The sequence below is a fragment of the Anomaloglossus baeobatrachus genome, chromosome 6 (assembly GCF_048569485.1).
Source record: "Anomaloglossus baeobatrachus isolate aAnoBae1 chromosome 6, aAnoBae1.hap1, whole genome shotgun sequence".
In the NCBI taxonomy this organism is placed as follows: domain Eukaryota; kingdom Metazoa; phylum Chordata; class Amphibia; order Anura; family Aromobatidae; genus Anomaloglossus; species Anomaloglossus baeobatrachus.
The window spans coordinates 136,132,595-136,151,455 of NC_134358.1; the positions used below are offsets into that span (position 1 = coordinate 136,132,595).

General features: G+C 40.0%; 1 protein-coding gene across 1 annotated transcript in view; it reads right to left on the reverse strand.

Annotated features, from left to right (window-relative positions):
- RP1 (RP1 axonemal microtubule associated) overlaps window positions 1-18,861 on the reverse strand; it is a 752,859-nt gene that overhangs the window by 470,121 nt on the left and 263,877 nt on the right. Inside the window, exons 21-24 of the mRNA XM_075316343.1 lie at window positions 13,922-14,076; window positions 9,983-10,041; window positions 5,393-5,437; window positions 2,806-2,969 (exon numbers count right to left, since the gene is read on the reverse strand). Of these exons, the coding sequence (XP_075172458.1) occupies window positions 2,806-2,969; window positions 5,393-5,437; window positions 9,983-10,041; window positions 13,922-14,076 (423 nt within the window). The remainder of the gene's footprint in view (window positions 1-2,805; window positions 2,970-5,392; window positions 5,438-9,982; window positions 10,042-13,921; window positions 14,077-18,861) is intronic.

The following is an 18,861-nucleotide window of genomic DNA, read 5'->3' on the forward strand; positions in this document are numbered from 1 at the left end:
CGACATCGCGAGCAATTGCTAGTGATGTTGCGCGCGATAGCACCCGACCCCGTCGTGTGTGCAATATTGTGTGATCGCTGCCATAGTGAACATTATCGCTACGGCAGCGTCACACGCACATACCTGTGCAGCGGCGTCACTAAGCGACTTACGACGTGAGCCCGACTATATATCGTTACCGATGTCGCAACGTGTAAAGCCCACTTTACACTCTGAGGCAGTCAAGTATTCAATTTGTAGAATGGGTTCTTTTGTGGGGTATAGGTCTCTTTAACAGCCATATAATAAAACATTAGTAGGAGTAGTAAGAATTATTTGCGTCATAATTGATTTAAGTGGCGGGAAACAAAAAATCCTACTTTTTGCTTCAATTTATCTATTGTATTTCTTTAATCTAGTTAATATTTTGTAAGCTTCTTTTTTAGATATTTTTGTATATATATATATATATATATATATATATATAATTTTTTTTTTTTTTTTGCAGCCCTGTTTATAATCATGATGCTATGTGACCGATGTGGCATCTTGATCAATAATCTTGTTTTGTCAGTTTCCCTTCTTTTTTGTGTATTCTGAATACTAACCCAAATACTGGTTAAAGTAAGTATTTGAAGGTAAACCTTATGAAAGGGTAACTAGTAGAGGAGAGAAGAGAGAGGAAGAGAGAGGAAGAGAGAGAGAGGAAGAGAGAGAGAGAGAGAGGAAGAGAGAGAGAGAGGGGAAGAGAGAGAGAGGGGAAGAGAGAGAGAGGGGAAGAGAGAGAGAGGGGAAGAGAGAGGGAGAGAGAGGGAGAGAGAGAGGGAGAGAGAGAGGGAGAGAGAGGGAGGGAGAGAGAGGGAGAGAGAGAGAGGGAGAGAGAGAGAGGGAGAGAGGGAGAGAGAGAGAGAGAGAGAGGAAGAGAGAGAGGGAGAGAGAGAGAGAGAGGAAGAGAGAGAGAGAGAGGGAGAGAGAGAGGGAGAGAGAGAGAGAGGAAGAAAGAGAGAGAGGAAGAGAGAGAGAGAGGGAGAGGGAGAGAGGGGGTGTGAGGGGGAGGGGGAGAGAGAGACAGACACTCGGATCTATCGCTCAAATTGCGCGGATCCAGATTTTGCCGTGCCGGGTCCGCTCAACACTAGTAACTAGTAATGAAAATGCAAAAAAAAAATGGCTGTCACTGCCGTCTCCCTGTTTTTGGAGATTATTGGCAGCTTGACTACTGGAGACCCTTATTATTTCTATCTGGGACTCTGCATTTAAATGTGGTTTCATTTCTTTTGGTGCAGAAATAGTTAATGCCAGTTTTTCTGCAAGCAACTCTCCTGCAGTTAAGGGCAGCTGCACCTCCTCTGTAGACACCCCCCCTTGGGTTTAAATAGCCAGGTCTCCCAGCAAGGTTTGCTGATTATACAAAGCCATTTGTGTACTGGTTCCTTTTGGTGAAAAAGCTGCTGAGGATTCGTCCTGAAGTTGAATCTTCTCTATTTTGGTTGTATGTCTCACCTACCCTCTTGTATTAGTGTAGGGTTGAGCCTAGTGAGCCGCACCGCCCCACTCCTCAGTTAGGACAACAGTAGTGATTTTTTAGGGCTTCAGGTATTCTTGCGTGGCAACAGGTTTGGAGGCTGTATAGGATCTGACGAGGAGTGCAGGATACAGCACCAGATGAAGGCAGGAGGTATCCATCTACCCTCTCACTGGTGCCAGGGCCCACCATTGTTTTTCTGTTCCTGGTGTTTCCCCTTATTTGTGGTGTTATTGTTAGGTGTTTTTTGTTATGCCTCAGACATTTGTTGGTCTGAACATGCTCGCCACGCACGTAGTGTGACAATGATCTGATATTTTCGTGGTTAGCAATATTGCTTTCCAGCACTGGGGCCCTAGGGTTCAAATTCCACTAAAGACAACATCTCCAAGGAGTTTGTATGTACTCCCCGTGGGTTTCCTCCTGGTACTTCTGTTTTTACCCACGCTCCAAAGACACTTAGGGTGAGTGTACATGATCAATGTTAGCAGGGTTTTGGATGTATCGTATTCTCACTGTGTCCTAAACATTGTGGTGTACAGCACACGTACAGTGGATGAGATTTATAAAAATCTCATGCCCACTGTGCTTCTTTTAGATGAAGCATACACTGACCTGTGGTGAGCCACAGCATGTCAATTTATGCTTGCGGGGACTCAGTGGGACAACACAGTGAAAATCCGCTGCGCCCAGAATCCTGATCACGGGCACGGATACTGCATTCTCTGGGACAGGACACTAGTGTCTCCACATAAGGGATGACACTGCTTCTAGACAACAGCGTGGGCAGATCGTGGTTACTCTTATAGGGAATTTAGATTGTGAGTTCCAGTGGTGTCAGTGATGATGTCTGTGAAGTGCTGTGGAATTTAATGGCAGTAAGTAAAATCAATATCCAAGGATGATATAATACAGTACACGCAGAAGCCCTCTCTAAGTGCATGCCCTGCAGGCCTGAGGGGAGCCATGTGTCTGGAGGTGAGAGTTGTGGTCTCCACCATGTTTGACATTGGCCCTGGCTTTGTATATTTTGTTGCTCATGACAAACTCAAATGTTAAGAATTTATAAAATTGCCCCATATATTTCTCAACAAAAAGGTCCAGATTTTTTGGAACAGCATGGATGACAGATGAATTGAGGACGAATCTCACCACTGTGCACATAGCCTACAGCTTGTTTATTGAAGTTTGAGAATTTTAATAATTATCTCTTCACTTTTATCCAGGCTGAATGATAACCATCTGTTTATGTAAATCTGGTAATTACAGCATTGTAAACAGCCACAATATGAGTCACATACCTGGAACGTATCTGCACTGTTCACATTGAACAGTTGATGACTCCCTGATCCCAACATTATGGGGCCAGAACTTTCTTCTGTGCCGTAGACATAAAGGAATACTGTGGCATCTGTGCCAGCATTGGTTACATTGCCAGTTACAAGAGTGATCTTCCATTCCCCCTCTGTAAAGATAAGAATAGTGAGTCCTTTTTAACTAATGACTCCAATCTATGCCTTGATCAGATTAGAAAAAACATTGGAAACTATAAATGTAGACAACAACTTCAGAAAATGAAATACCGGTAAATATGAGAGGATTCATTATTTCATCTATGCCAGATTTCTGGTATTAAAAGTTGCAAAATTTGGGACATAGAATTTTGGCACAGAAATTCTAACTTTTTGCCCTTTTGTGTCTGTCCGGAAATGTATCTGAAACTGGCCAGTGCTTAACAATTAGATATGTATGGTCAACTGAACTGCAAAAAGTAGCTATAATGCGTGCAGAAAATAATGCAGATTGTTACTAAAATGTATGCTCATAGGTGGCATAGATTGCATTTTCTGGCTCATGGATTGCCTATTGGTTCAACAAACTGGAGCATGAAACCCAATCCTGATAAATTTTCCCTAAATCTGTTCTTGGACTGGTGGCACTTTTGACATTTATCGTCTGTTGCTGTCATCAAAGTTTTGTAAAATAATTCAATATTGGCCAAATGGGTTTCAATTTGGATAGGTCCAGGTTGCCATACAGATTTTAAATTGATTAGCAAAAGTACGCATTTTACTACTATTCTGCTTAGAGAGACAAGATTCGACATATGGTATCATACAAGACTCATACGAGACTTTGGTAATTTTTTTGCCACGCCCACTATTTTGGCACATAAATAACAGTAGTTACCATATTTTGGGGTTTATAAAATGCACAGGAATATAAGACGCACCCCAAATTTAGAGAAAAATAAATGGGTTTATTATCCGGTGGTGTCTTACCGGGTAAGGAGGGGGTGGCGGCAGCGGTGGTGGAGCGGGGGTCCCAAAAGGCAGTGACAGTGGTGGAGCAGGTGCGGTGGGTGTTCCAGATGTCCGTGGAGCTGTGAGGCTGAGAAAACATCCAGGAACTGTCGGCAGTGCGGGCTTCAAAGAAATTGTGCCTGGAGTTGGCACGTGCACAGATTGAGCTCTTGGCTCAATGACAAGCCAAGATCTCATCTGCGCACGCGCCACCTCTGGACACCATTTTCCTTAAGTCCACTGCTGGGACATCAATGGGCCAGAGGCGGCGCATGCGCAGATGAGATCTTGAGCCGGGAGCTCAAACGGTGCACGCGCCAACTCCGGGTGCATTGTTTGAAGTTCACACCGCCTCACTACAGTTCGCAGAGTACTGCCTGCCCGCTTACCCGCAGCACAGAGCAGAGCACCACCCGCAGTACAGAACAGAGCACCGCCCACCCACAGAACAGAGCGTTGCATCGCCCACCCGCAGCGCACCGCCTGCCCGCAGCACAGAGAAGTGCACTGCCCACAGAACAGAGCTGCTCACAGCCCACAGCATTGCCCCTGCCTCCCGCAACTACTCTCCTCCACCCTCCCGGTAAGCTACATTTGCATTATAAGATGCAACCCTCATTTTTCTCCCAAATTTTTGGGAGGAAAAGTGTGTCTTATAATCTGAAAAATATGGTATATTTGTTCTAGAGGCAGACCACAATGTTATTAGATCCCACTGGAGGACATTGGGGTAACAGTCAGACAAGGAGCACTCTGTCACTAAAATGTAATGGGAATTGGTACTTTGAGAATGGGGTGGCTAGTTCATCCTCACAGATAGTCTTGAGTGAAGGATAAGAGGTCATTACTTTTTGCAGCCATAGCAAAGAATAAACTTTCAATTCATCGTTGTAGCCTTGTAATGAAATACCCTAGTCAAACCGATGTGTGGCATGTTATCAACCCCATATTTAGCACTAGCGGAAAAACTCAAACCAGCAATGTTTCTGCTATTACATTCATTAAACTGTTACGGTACAACTTTAATGTCGCATATGAAAATTAGACAAAAGAAAGAGTTTGCAATTAGTGATGAACAAGTGTGCTCACCACTGCTCAATACTTGATCGAGGGTGCTTAGGTACTCACGGTGTTCAGCAGAGTATCGCGGGTGCTCAGATGTGTCATCCGTGAAACAAGAACACAAAGAGCTAGTTCACTTTACTGAATGATGGGAGCTGGCACCCCAGCGAGAGCCATTAGCAGGGGGTAAAAAGAATGTTTTCAGATGTAGTGTGTCAAGAAAAAAAAAGGGAAAAATACGCCCTTCCTCTGCCCAGAAATGCTCTGTATATGGCTGGCTGTATGTGGGTGGAGAGCCGAACTGCCCAATCATTGACGTCCATACTCGTTACTCGAGGTGAGCCCTTTCAGAGCATCTGACCTGCTCGACTCAAGTAGCGAGCACCCATCTCTATTTGTAATATGTCTAATTTTGATGTGGAAGTAGACAGATTCATATCTACTGTGCAAAATAATGACTTTGTGCTTGCATTGAAATATTAAATATTAGTGTACTGGAAGTGTGATCTTACTGAAATCTTACCATTGGTTTTGGTGGGCTGTCTTTCTTCAGAAGTTAGTTCAATTTCTACAAAACAAACCATATAGACAATCAATAACAATAATTCTCAGCTCTTTTTAAGTATAATACCTCTATATTCTGGAATATACACTTTGAGGTTATTGCTGCCCAGTATACAGTACATGTTGGTCTTGCATTTCTTAACCTTGGTAGGTCTCCATGCGATAACGTAAAGAGACAATTTAAACAGATGGTATGAAAATAAATTGTGAGGAACACATGCTGTATGTTATAACTCATACAGTGCTCACTATAAATGAGTACACCCTCTTTGAAAATTAAGATGCTAATCTAAATTTTATTGAACAGAAGAACAATTTTCAAAATTTTGACAAGACTGAGTGTCATAGAACATTTTTTTAACCCATAATATTAAAGCAAGCTTTACAATATAACTTTAATTACAAAATCTTCAGTTTATTTATATTAGTTGCTGCAAAAAAATATATTCCACACATTAAAAACTACAACATCTAGCACTTTGTATGACCTCCATGATTTTTAATCCCTTTACCCCAGGGAGATTTTCCTTTTTTCATTTTTGTTTTTTCCTGCCTTCCTTCCGAGAGACATAACTTTATTTTTTGCATCTTGAGCTGACGTTTTTATTTTTACCATTTTTGTGCAAATGCTACATTTTGATCTCCTGTTATTGCATTTAAAAAAAAAATTGTGGGGACCAAAAAACATAATTTTGGCGCTTGGATTTTTTTTCTTGCCACACCCTTTACTGATCAGATTAATTGATTTTATATTTTGATATATTTATGAATGTGGCGGTACCAAATATGTGTATAGCTGTTTATTTTTTTAACTGTTTTATTTCCAATGGGGGAAAAAGGTGGGTGATTTGAACTTTTTATTTTTTTTTTATTTTTTCATATTTTTTTAAACTTTTTTACATTTTGTATTTATTTTACTAGTTCTCTAGGGGACTTTATGACTGCACAGCATCGCTGTGATCAGCAGAAATGCTACTTTCCTGTGAGTGCTCTGTTGGCTCTCAGAAGAAGTGAGTCATGGTAGCGTCAGCAATCATCAGCTGACCCCGATCTACCATGGCAGCACCGGAGCCACTGCCGGTGGCAGGGACATTTAAATTGTGCAGTCAGGATGTGAAAGCATGATCTAAGGGGTTAACAGGCATGGGTGGATCCACCCGTGCCTGTTGCCCACACATCAGCAGAGTTGTGCGGGGAATACCGCAGGCTCGCTGCCGGAGCTCGCAGTAATCATAGAGAGGCGACCAAGAACATACCATTACATCCTTGGTCATAAAGAGGTTAAGGACAACACCAAGTCTTCTAGGTATGGAATAAATAACCTCTTTTAGAGCTTGGATGTTAGATGTAGAGTGATGTGAACTTGTCTCTTCAGAATAACACATGTGTTTGATTTGTTTAAGATCAGAACACATACCTGGCCACTGAAACATTTTCACCCTCTTCTTCCTTGTAAATGCAACAGGTATGTGTTTTAGATCATTGTCACTTTGGAAAAGTGCATGTCCACCAAAGGAATGGAGTGAAGGTAGCATCTTGTCTTTCACTATAGAGCAGTAAGTCCATAAATTCATAACTGTAGGCACCATGTATATTTCTAATTTCATGGTGCCTCAATAAAATATGGTGGCAGTGTCCTTATGTGGGCTGCATCAGTGCTGCTGGTGTCGGGGAGCTACATCTCATTAATAGTATAATGAATTCACAGATGTACTGCTCTATATTGAAAGAGCAAATGCTACCATCACTCCATGCCATTGGTAGATGTGCACTTTTTCAACATGACAACACACATCTTTGCACTTCTGAAGACAAACAGGGTGAAAGTGATTCAGTGGCCAAGTGTCTCCTGATCTAAACCCAATTGATACACCAATGGCGAATTCTGAAGAGACAAGTTAAGCATCCCTCTCCATCCATCATCCAAACTCAAAAAGAGCACATTCTTGAAGAATGGAAAAAGATATATGTTGCAATGAAAGTATTATGCTACATGTAGTACTTATACAGTAGAGCAAGGCTTTCTGTATTCATTTTATTTGGTTATCAACCAAATACATCTTGTTTATATAATGTATTATAGGATAACAGACCATTAGAGTATTATCTATGGGTTCTTAAATTATCTTTATAAGCAGTTTTCACAAAAATACATTTTCATGATTTATATAGTAAAATCAAACTACAAATTAAAAAAAACAAAACAAAGAGTTAAATTGGTTGTACCATAAACAACAGTTATCACTTATCCACATGATTGATGATAAATGTATGACTTCTGGGTGTTCAGCGATAGAGATACTTATAAAGCTGAGAATAGGGACCAAAATTCCCTGTGTGAATGAAGCAACTAGTGATCATGTAAGTGATCTATCATTGGACAAATGAGTCAAGTCCACTGTGCCGTCTCGCTGGAGAAGACCATATCCGGTGTTCTGATTGGTTTTCACCAGCCAGTTAGATTCTGGAATGGATATGGCATCAGAGGAGGGGAGTGATTAAATCTTTAAATGACCATAGTGTTTGCGGCACCATTTGATATACTGTGCACACAGGATGCCTCTTCAGCGGCCGGTGCTTGTGAATGTGGTGTTTGATTAAATAAAGCTAAATTTGTCCAGCAACCTAGGAAAATGATATAAACTACATAGTAATTGGTGTTCAACCATGGTAATATGTGAGTGATGTCACGGGACAGATAATAATAGCAAGGTTCATTGGAAAGAGGGAGACTGAATGTGATAGTGAGTGGGATATGATTGTCGTGTTCTTACTGACCTCCAAGTCATGGCACATATAAATTCATTGTGAAAGGATAAAGAAATAGCATTCAGCATAGTTTAGACCTTTATTCTGTATCTATGTATGTACAATGGCAGCAGAGAGGTAGTATGGGCAAATATATGAAAATTAAAAAGGGATGGATTGAATATTATCGTGTCTTTAAAACAAAAATAACTGCTGCTATATTGGATAAAAGGATACAGGTATACAGGTTATATTATAATGTAGTATAATGTCATTGACCCTGGAAGTATGAGTATATAGCAGACGTCATCTAATACTTTATGTTACACTCCAATCCCTGATTTGCGCTCCACTCCACTTCAGGCTTTGCATGTAGCCTGTTGGGTTTCAATTTGATGAACTGTCTTGGTCTTCTGAAGGGCTTCTTTGACTTACATCTGGGTCCTGATATTGATGGATACTAACCTTGCTTGTGGGGCTCTGAGGAACTGAGCTGTAGTTGGCTTGATGTGATGCATCTTTGTTTCTGTTGAACTTCGGAGTCCTGTATCCGATCTGCCCTAGGTACTTGGACCTCCTGTCTCATGTCCACCTTTGGCGTTGTGCGGCTTCCAATGTTGTCCAACTTCTGTGTTACTCCTACTCTGCTACATACCTACCAGCGGTCTCCAGTGATCTTGTTACCTTCCTCAACTCAGTCTCTCTACTACCTGCCTACCAGTGATTTTCAGTCATCCTCTTCACTGTCTGCCTGCGATCTCCAGTCATCCTGCTATCTCTGCGCCAGCAGTCTCCAGTCATTCTGTTACCTGTTTACAGTTGCCTGTATTCCTGCTATGCTTCTGTGGTCTTCTGCTAATTTACCATCTGTCACAGGTTTTTGATTACACTGCTATCTGCCCACGTTGTTCATGTGATTCTTGTTTGTTGTGTTCTGTAACTCTGTTTGATGTCCATTATCTCTCTGTTAAACCATGGACTTTATTAAACTAATATTTTTGCATTTTTCATGTCCACGTTCGACATGGTCCACCTGGCTGTTACATCAGTACACGCACGTTCAACCAGACCAGTGGGCTCAGATGATCCAAAGCCACTACAAGAGACAGCCCCACGTAATACTTTGAGTATTTGAATTGGATATCAATAGATTCCTGTATAGGATTTAATTATTTATATAATTACATTTTTTTCCATAAGGCCTTTTCTATGTAAACATTTCATAATAGGGACATACAGATTGTTTATGGGAATTCAACTATAACAATTTTACACTAATTTCACCAATAATTGTCTTCTGATTCTGATGAGTCTTCTATAGTAGAGAAAGCGCAACGCGCGGAGACCAGAGATTAGTATTTGAGAATCACAAATTATATAGAAGTACATATGACTTACACCAGTACAATTGAGAGAGTCTAAGGGTATTTTGGGTTTATGTTTCATTTATTTAATGACGGTCATTTGCTAAGTGACATTGTAGTATTACTGATACTCATCAGACTACAATGTACTATACGTAGCATGTCAAAATATTGTTTAGCTTATTTAAAATAGTTAATAAAGGTTAAGCTTTATGGTTAGTCCCTTTTTCAGTGAGCCACCACCCCTACAGGCAGTGAATGGAGTAATAGTCTGACATGCTCACTACAGCTCCATTCAGACAGGAAAGTTTAGGTTCTTGTGCTTCTGGTCAGTACGGTCCCAACAAACAGGACCCCGCTTGTAGAGAGGTGATAAATGTTGTTTGTGGGATAACCCTTTTAAATTATACCACTTTAAATCAATAAATAATTCGTACCTTCCTTCAGCAGTTCAATTTCTGAATGGAGAGATCCTTGAGACATATATGGAAGCCATCTGTAAAATGCGTAAAATAATAAAGTAGGATAGATTTTACATTTAGTGTAAAACACACAAATTGAAGATACAAAAGACAAATCATACTTATGACCACCAACTGTTAGTTTTCTGTCCACACTGGGATGGAAAATCACTCTGGTTGTCAGAATAAGATTTTTATTTTTAGATTTTATATGCTTTTATAAGAGAAATCAAATCTCTAAGGCCTCATGTACAGGCTATATGTTGGTACTCTAGCTTCTTATAGGAACCTGCTCCATACTATGGCATCCCATAGAGCAGGGGTCCTCAACCTGAGGCTCGGGAGCCACATGTGACTCATGGGCCTTTGATGTGTGGTTCGTTGCTGTCTGCCAGCTTGGTGCAATAGCAGAAGATCTAGCAAAGAACAATGAAGAGTCGGTTTCCAGATTGTAAGTTTTGTGATTACGGAAGAGCATGTCTTTATGCCAGTATACTGGCTGGGTGGATGGAGATAAATATGGTAAGCTGAAAATAGAATGATAATGTAAGATAGAGGAATGTTAAAGCTGGATGCAATGGTTTGGTAAAGGAGCTTCATGTGAAAATTCCGAACGGGGGTAAAATGTGTACCCCTTGGATATAAGCATACTGCCTATAAGGGAGGGGGGCACAAGATGCTTTCTAAAGAAAGCTGTAGCTATCATTATACTGGTAATTGAGGTTTTGGGCGACATTACTACTGTGGGGGAGAGATGGTGTGCTGGTTGTGGCTCACAACAATTTCCCAGAACTGAATGCAGCTCTCAAGGCAAAAAATAGAATGGTCTCACATACACAAAACCTCTCAATTTTTTTTTATATACAAATGTATTACAAAAGAGGCAAAAATACAAAACACTTTCACAATTACATGGAAATTGACCTAGTAGTAAACACACCAGACAACACAATAGAAAAATGTGTGTCCCCCTTCTTAATAATTAAGGATATTATATTTCCCTCCTACAAAGATCCAATCATTCAGGGTTTATATAACATCACTAGTTATTAATTATAGGTGCTTGTAGGAAGCTGATACGGGGGACCTCGAAGATTCACAATATAGGTTAAGCAATGGAGATTAACCCCTAGTCTGTCCGATAGTCAAAAGTCCTAAAGTCAAGGTACCCTATAGGCATCAATGCTTTATCCCCAATATTAATACAGGTTAGAATCCGGATATGTTTATTTGCACCATACAAAATAGAGGTTGCTTTATTGACAACCTATGTACCTCCAATCGACCCGGCGCATTTCTCTCCCCAGCGGGAGGTTCTTCAGGGGTCGTTTACAAACAAAATAAATCAATATAATATGGTGTCGAGATGTTAGTACATATAGTATCCTCTAGCTATGTAATCTGTCCAAGAGTGGCAAACAAGGTATAATTCCATCAATTACATATAAAGTGACAGATTCACAATCTTCCAGTTATCCTTATATTGTTTGCTACCTCACATAGAAGTGGGGGGAGAAACGTGTCGGGTCGATTGGAGGTACGTAGGTTGTCACTAAAGCAACCTCTATTTTGTATGATGAAAATAAACCTATGTGGATTATACCCCGTAGTAATATTGGGGATAAAGTATTATGATGTCCATAGGGCACCTTGACCTTAGGACTCTTGACTATCGGACAGACTAGGGGTTAATCTCCATTGCTTGACCTAAATTGTGAATCTTAGAGGTCCCCCGTATCAGGTTCCTACAAGCACCTATTAATAACTAGTGATGTTATATAAACCCTGAATGATTGGATCTTTGTAGGAGGGAAATATAATATCCTTAATTATTAAGAAGGGGGACACACATTTTTCTATTGTGTTGTCTGGTGTGTTTACTAGTAGGTAAATTTCCATGTAGTTGTGAAAGTGTTTTGTATTTTTGTCACTTTTGTAATAAATTTGTATATAAAAAAATTCTGAGGTTTTGTGTATGTGAGACAGTTTTATGGTTCTCTTAGTAATTATTTAAATGTGAGAGTGTTTAAAAAAAGGACAGGTTATTACTGCCATAGAGCATGCCACAATGCATCTATATCTTTTTCTTCTTCTTTCTCATTCTCATCCACTCCCAATTGTCTACGATTCTTGGATTACATGTTTTTCTGCTGATCTAGTATAGTTGATTGTCATACGCTGACCAGATTTGGCTGAACAAATTCTACGTAACTACTCTCTTCCAGAGGCCATTTTTGGAGTCACAATCTGGAAGTTCCTTTGCAGCAAAGTCTAAAGCACCTTGAGGGGACCCAAGGTGCTCTTTTTTTGCACACCTACATGAAATATAAATTGATGTTTTACAGACTTTGGAGTTGAGACGCCCTTTCTATCTTCGTTGTGCATTTCCTAAAAAAGGGGTTCTTCATAGACTTCATGCTTTGCAGCAGCCGGTGTCACAGTGGTAAGCTTATTGCTTGCTGGTCTTCACTTAAACGGGCTTTACACGCTGCGACATCGCTAATGCGGAGTCGTTGGGGTCACGGAATTTGTGACGCACATCCGGCTGCATTAGCGATGTTGCTGCGTGTGACACCGATAAGCGATTTTGCATCGTTGCAAAAACGTGCAAAATCGCTAATCGGCGACATGGGGGTCCAGTCTTAAAAATCGTTACTGCAGCAGTAACGAAGTTGTTCCTCGTTCCTGCGGCAGCACACATCGCTGCGTGTGACGCCGCAGGAACGAGGAAGCTCCCCTTACCTGCCTCCCGGGCGCTATGCGGAAGGAAGGAGGTGGGCGGGATGTTACGTCGCGCTCATCTCCGCCCCTCCGCTGCTATTGGGCGGCGGTTCAGTGACACTTCAGTCACGTCGCTGTGACGCCGCACGGACCGCCCCCTTAGAAAGGAGGCAGTTCGCCTGTCACAGCGACGTCGCCGGACAGGTAAGTATGTGTGACGGCTGTTGTGCGACACGGGCAGCGATTTGCCCGTGTCGCGCAACAGATGGGGGCGGGTACCCACACTAGCGATATCGGGACCGATATCGCAGTGTGTAAAGTAGCCTTTAGTGTAGAAGATGCCCTTTCACATGGCTCTGGCTTTCACAACTACTCCTGTACCATCCTGCCCACCAGAAAACATCCGTATCCTGGTATATTTTTCTAGTATTGAGCTTGAGATTGGAGCCATATATTGTACCTGCTATGTTTAAAAAGCCTCACTGATGTCAAGAAGTACATTACGGAAGGAATTAGACTTGAAAGCAACTATATTTCTTACAATGATTGAGTATCATCTCTGATTTATGTTATTAATTTTGATGTTATTATGATGATGATTATTATTATTACTATTATTATTATTTTTATTATTATTATTTTTAAATATACAGAAGCTAAGAAAGTTTTATAGCAATGAAAATAGTAATCGTTATTAAAGGTACTTAGTCTTACTTTGGGAAAATTGACTATGTATATCTGGTTCAACTTACGGAAACCAGAAACTTAGTCATTTTTCCCATTGAACAGATCAATGAACTTATTTAATAGTAAATAGTCAATTAATTATGTAGAAAGATGTCTAATAAATCTATCAGCAGAGCTGGCATCACATCTCTCAGGACTTAGACCTGGAGCTGCTTAGTATTATGTATTACATTGTCGGTCTCAGTAGGGTTATTTCTCATTTTACTCTGAACTTAAAAAATAAATGTGCTGAAAGAATAAATGCCCATGTGACAGGCAGTAAGATCTTAAGGAAATGAAAGAGCAAATATTACCGAAAACCCATATTGTGACACACAGGCTCTGGAATATTGGTGGACTCAGATTCCATAAAACTGACATCAAACATATAAGTATCCTTGAGGGAACACAGATATACAGCATTTAAAAATGCACGGAGTAGAATTGTGATGGTATGAATAATGTTACCTTTCACAATTGAAGATATATTCTGCGAGTTCGTCCTGCTCCCTGATGATTACTTTCTCACAATACCAGTACTGTGACTTGTGATTGGCCTCGCAGCCTAGGAGCACTCTCTGGAGCGTCCCAAGCGACACAGCTTCAATTTCAAACACATCAACCTAAGGAGCAAGAGCAAAGGCAAATGTGAGGAGCCGCTGCATAATACATCCACTGCTCATTTTCTTGTACTACTATTGCAGCTGTATTATACTGCTGTGTCGTTCTATGAGAAAATTGATTTTTCTACATGTCTGTTTGTGAAAAAGAAACATCAACCTCAGATTTTTTTCTTTTATGTTACTGCACTAAATCATTAGACCTGCTTGGCAAAATCTAAGGAATATAGCTTGGTAAGTTCTTTTTTAACTTTTACCTGTCTGGATTGGACAACTTTAACACTGGATCCAAAACATTGGATCACTGCTAAACTACCAGTGATAGACCCCATAGGCCCCCTTCACACGTCAGTGATTCTGGTACGTATGTTGCAGTTTTTATATGTACCGGAATCACAGCTATATGCAGACCCATTAAAATCATTGGGTCTGCACACTCATCAGTATTTTTCACTGACGTGTTTCCGTGTGGCATATATGTGTGTCTGTATACTCCGGACGGAGGCAAGTCCATTTTTTTTCTGGCATCACTGATGTCCCATGGACCACACAGTGGTATGGTCCATGAAACACGTACCAAAAAATCACGTACTTTTAAAATAAAAAAGCTTTTTACACTCACCCGTCTCCAGCGACACTGTCTTCAGTCTCTGCTGCTTCCAGGCCAGCTCATTATGCACTGCACAGCCAACCCGAAAGTAGCCACAGATGGGAGACAGCAGTGGCAGGAGACAGCATCACGGAAAGCAGTTGAATCCATTCTGTCCTGGCCACCTAGGAGGAAGGAGCTGCTAGGGTTCTGAAATGAGCCCATCTGTCTGCTGCCTGGGAATCTGGCTTCAGCGGTGGAGTTTGTGTTAGTATCCTTTTTCCCCCTGTCTTCCTACCCTTCGTATTGTATTAGTGCAGTGATAGGACTAGTGTTCCTTGCCAGCCAGCTCACTAGCCAAGGTTAATTGCAGGGCTTGCTAGGGTTCAAAGTATCCTGCTCGGTGACAGGTTGAAAGAACCTGTATAAAGCTGGCTAGGGAGTGCCTAAACAAAGTTTTTTGCATCACTGAATTTTGAAGGCTATAGGGTTTTTTTTTTTATTTTTCTGCTGGCAGAGTTATGTTTTCTGCAGGACGAATTGGAGTTTTTATTAGTGCCATTTTGGGCCACAAAATATTTTTTGATCACTTTCTATTCTGCTTATTGTGAGGCAGAATCAGGAAGAAACAAAAATTCAGGAATTGATTTTTTGTATGCTGTTCACCATGTCCTAAAAGTGATAAGACAGCTTTATTCTTCGTGATAGAGATAGCCTATTTATATATTTATTTTATATATAGTTTACTGCTTTTACACAATAAAAACAATTTTATAGAAAAAATAACTTTTGCATTGCTGCATTGTTAGATCTATAGCTTTTATTTTTTTCGATGACAAAGCTTGTGGCTTATTTTCTTATGGTACACAATGACGTTTTCAGCTGTACCATTTTTATTCACATCTGACTTTTTGATTGCATTTTATTTTACTTTTTTGTCAGCTGTATAATGAAAAAATATTCTAAGTCTTTTTTCATATTTTTTTATGGTGTCAACTAAAGGGTTTATGTCCAAAGACATACTGATAGGGACCTTAGATTGTTCCCCAATGGGGACAGTGTTGCTGATTTATGTAAAGCGCTATGGAATTAATAGCACTATATAAGTCAATAATTATTATTATTATTATTATTATTATTATTATTTATAACTAGTGTCAGTCTTAAAGTTCAGGTGTTTTGTCTATACCAAATGTATGTACTTTTGTGGTTTAGTTTTGCTTTTACATAAATATATGTATTTATTGGTATTATATTTTTTTCATGCTATATTTTCTTTTAAATATTATTTTAATTTTTAACTTTTTTACGTTGTCCCTTTATTAGACATTAACTTTTAATAGACTGATCACTGGTATAATGCATTGCCACGCACATGCTTTGCAATACATAATACCTGTCAGACACTGAGAGATTGCCTCTTAGATCATGCTCCTGGCATGGTCTAACAGGCCACCATAGCCAAGTAACCCAGTGGCCGTCATTTGAACTCAGGTTGCCATGGCAACAATTGGGCCCCTGTGATCACCCCGTGATCAGGTGCGAGAGGAAGCATGCTCACTTTCCCAGCCTCGTAAATACTGTGATCCCTTTTAGGAGGTTAAACAGCCAGGATCAGTGCGGACACCACTCCTGGCTATGAACCAATTCTCAGCTGTCATGTAAGCCAAGCTCTGGATGGCGATTGCCAGGGCACAGCTCCTGTGCCTTCATGATCGCCAGGAGGTGTACAGGAGAAAGGGATTTTTGCTGCGCTCACACTACACTGCTTGACTATATTAGATTTATGTCTTTTTATTCTATTGTAGGCACAGCACAGGTCAACACGTTTCATTGACACATTGACCTGTGCCTACAATAGATTAAAAAGACATAAATCCAATATTATCGAGCAGTGTGGTGTGAGCGCGGCAAAAATTCCTTTCTCCTGTACACCTCCATGTTTTAACCTCGGGGAGCTGCAGCTGACCACTTCGAATCAGCCAAAATAGGGGTTGTGACTGCTATAGGACAGTGAATTTGACGTCTATGCTTAAGTGTTTTACCGGTTAAGACCCTATTGCGCTTTTTTCTTCTGTAGTGTTTTTACTTCATGATCGCCAGGACATACCAGTATGTCCATTTGCAGGGACGCACCACAATATAGCCAGTACATCCAATGTTGGGAATGGGTAAAACTTTTGCAACGTTTAGTGTCTAAGCCTTTATACATCACAGTAGTAAGCAGACTTCAAAATGGCTAAACAGTAAAAAAAAACTGAGATTGTCCTAATTGCAAAATATATAACTCTTATCCGTACTACTATCCTATTCTGAATACTTTTCTTTTATCTGAAGACATTCAACATGCCTAACTTCACATAAGTGGGTACATTTACAATTACTAGACAGAACCCCTTAATCAACCTATTTGCTATTTAGTAGAGTGCCTTGAAAAAGTGTTCATACCCAGTGAACTTTTCAACATTTTTTCACTTTATACCCACAAACTTAAATGTATTTTATTGGAATTTTATGTGCTATACCAACACTAAGTAGCAATTGTTTTGAAGTGTAAAGGAAATTATACAAAGGTTCCTAAATATTTTAAAAATAGAAATCTGAAAATTATGATATGCATTTGTATTCAGCCTCCTGTAGTCTGATACATCTATATAAAATCCTGAGTGATCGATTGCCTTTAGAAAATACCTAATTAGTAAATTGAGTCCACCTGTGTGTAATTTATTTTCACAATAACTAGAGTTTTTCTGTGAAGGCCAGAGGTTTATTTGAGAACATTAAGGATCAAACAGCATCATGAAAATCAAAGTACACACCAGACAGATCAAGGATAAAGTTGTGGAAAAGAGTAAAGCAGGGTTAGGTTCTAAAAAAAATCCCAACACTAAACATCTCATGGAGCACTATTCAATCCATCATCTAAACTTAGAAAGACTTTGGCACAACTGCAAACCTTCCAAGACATCACCATCCCTTTAAACCGACATTCTTTAGCAAGGATAGCACTAATTAGAAAAACAGTCAAGAGGCCCATGGTCAATCTGGAGGAGCTGCAGAGATCCACAGCTCAGGTGGAAGAATCTGTCCACAGGACAATGATTAGTCGAATATTCCACAAACCTGGCCTTTATGGAAGAGTGGCAAGGAAAAAAACAATGTTTGAAAGCAAACCATCAGAAGTCCCACTTGGAACTGCATTTGGATTGCACTCATATATGAATCTTAAGTGTTTTTACACTGATGTCAATACATATAGTTGCATATATTACTACACAAATATACCATAGAACACTTAATTTATAAAGTATAATAATAAAATGCTAGTGCTACATCAGCAGAAAATACAGTAGAAGAGGAAATCGGGCATATGCCGCGCTAATACTCCAATGTGATGTTAATATAATATTCCTTTATTATTGTATAGGTCGACGCGTTTCAGAGACATCCATCTCCATCAGGACACAGAAAGGAACATCATATACCCGATTTCCTTACCATCATTACACGCGCTTCATAGGGGTTGTGACTCTCACAACCTAATAAGGTGAGTGTATTTTAACCCTTGCTGGATTAGATTTCTCTACCTGGTAAGACCCTATTGCCCTTCCTTTCTCCACAGTTTTTTTTTACTTGGACATCAGCAGAAAAGAAATTACATCAAATGTGTGTCATGTCTAAGAACTAGATTTAAATTGCAGCTATATATGCATCTCTACTATTTTACACTCATTTGACAACGCACATGAATATATGTCATCATTCAAGTATAGCATAGCTTTAGACATCTGGATAAAAAATATAGTATGCATACATCATCAAAACCAATTATTACCCATGTCAGATCTAAGTGGCACCCTGACCACAACGTCATTGTGCATTTTGCGTATATAGCTTCCTCAGGGGGGCGTTTGTGCCCACGGCAAAGTGCCTTGTTGGTGTCTCATTGACACCCTGTACCCATGGCTTATGCTCTCATTCTCCCACTGTCTACTCCACTTTTTTTTTGTAAGATAAAAATATACTGTAAAATCATATGAGCAAATGAATGGGGGCTATTTTCTGGATGTCATGGTATTATTTAGATACTGTAATATCACGGGCTGAGTCTGGTACCATCTATCCTCTATATCACAATTAACTAAGACTGAAATTGAATGATTTCTAGCAATATGAAGAACTTGTTCACTTGTTCCCTA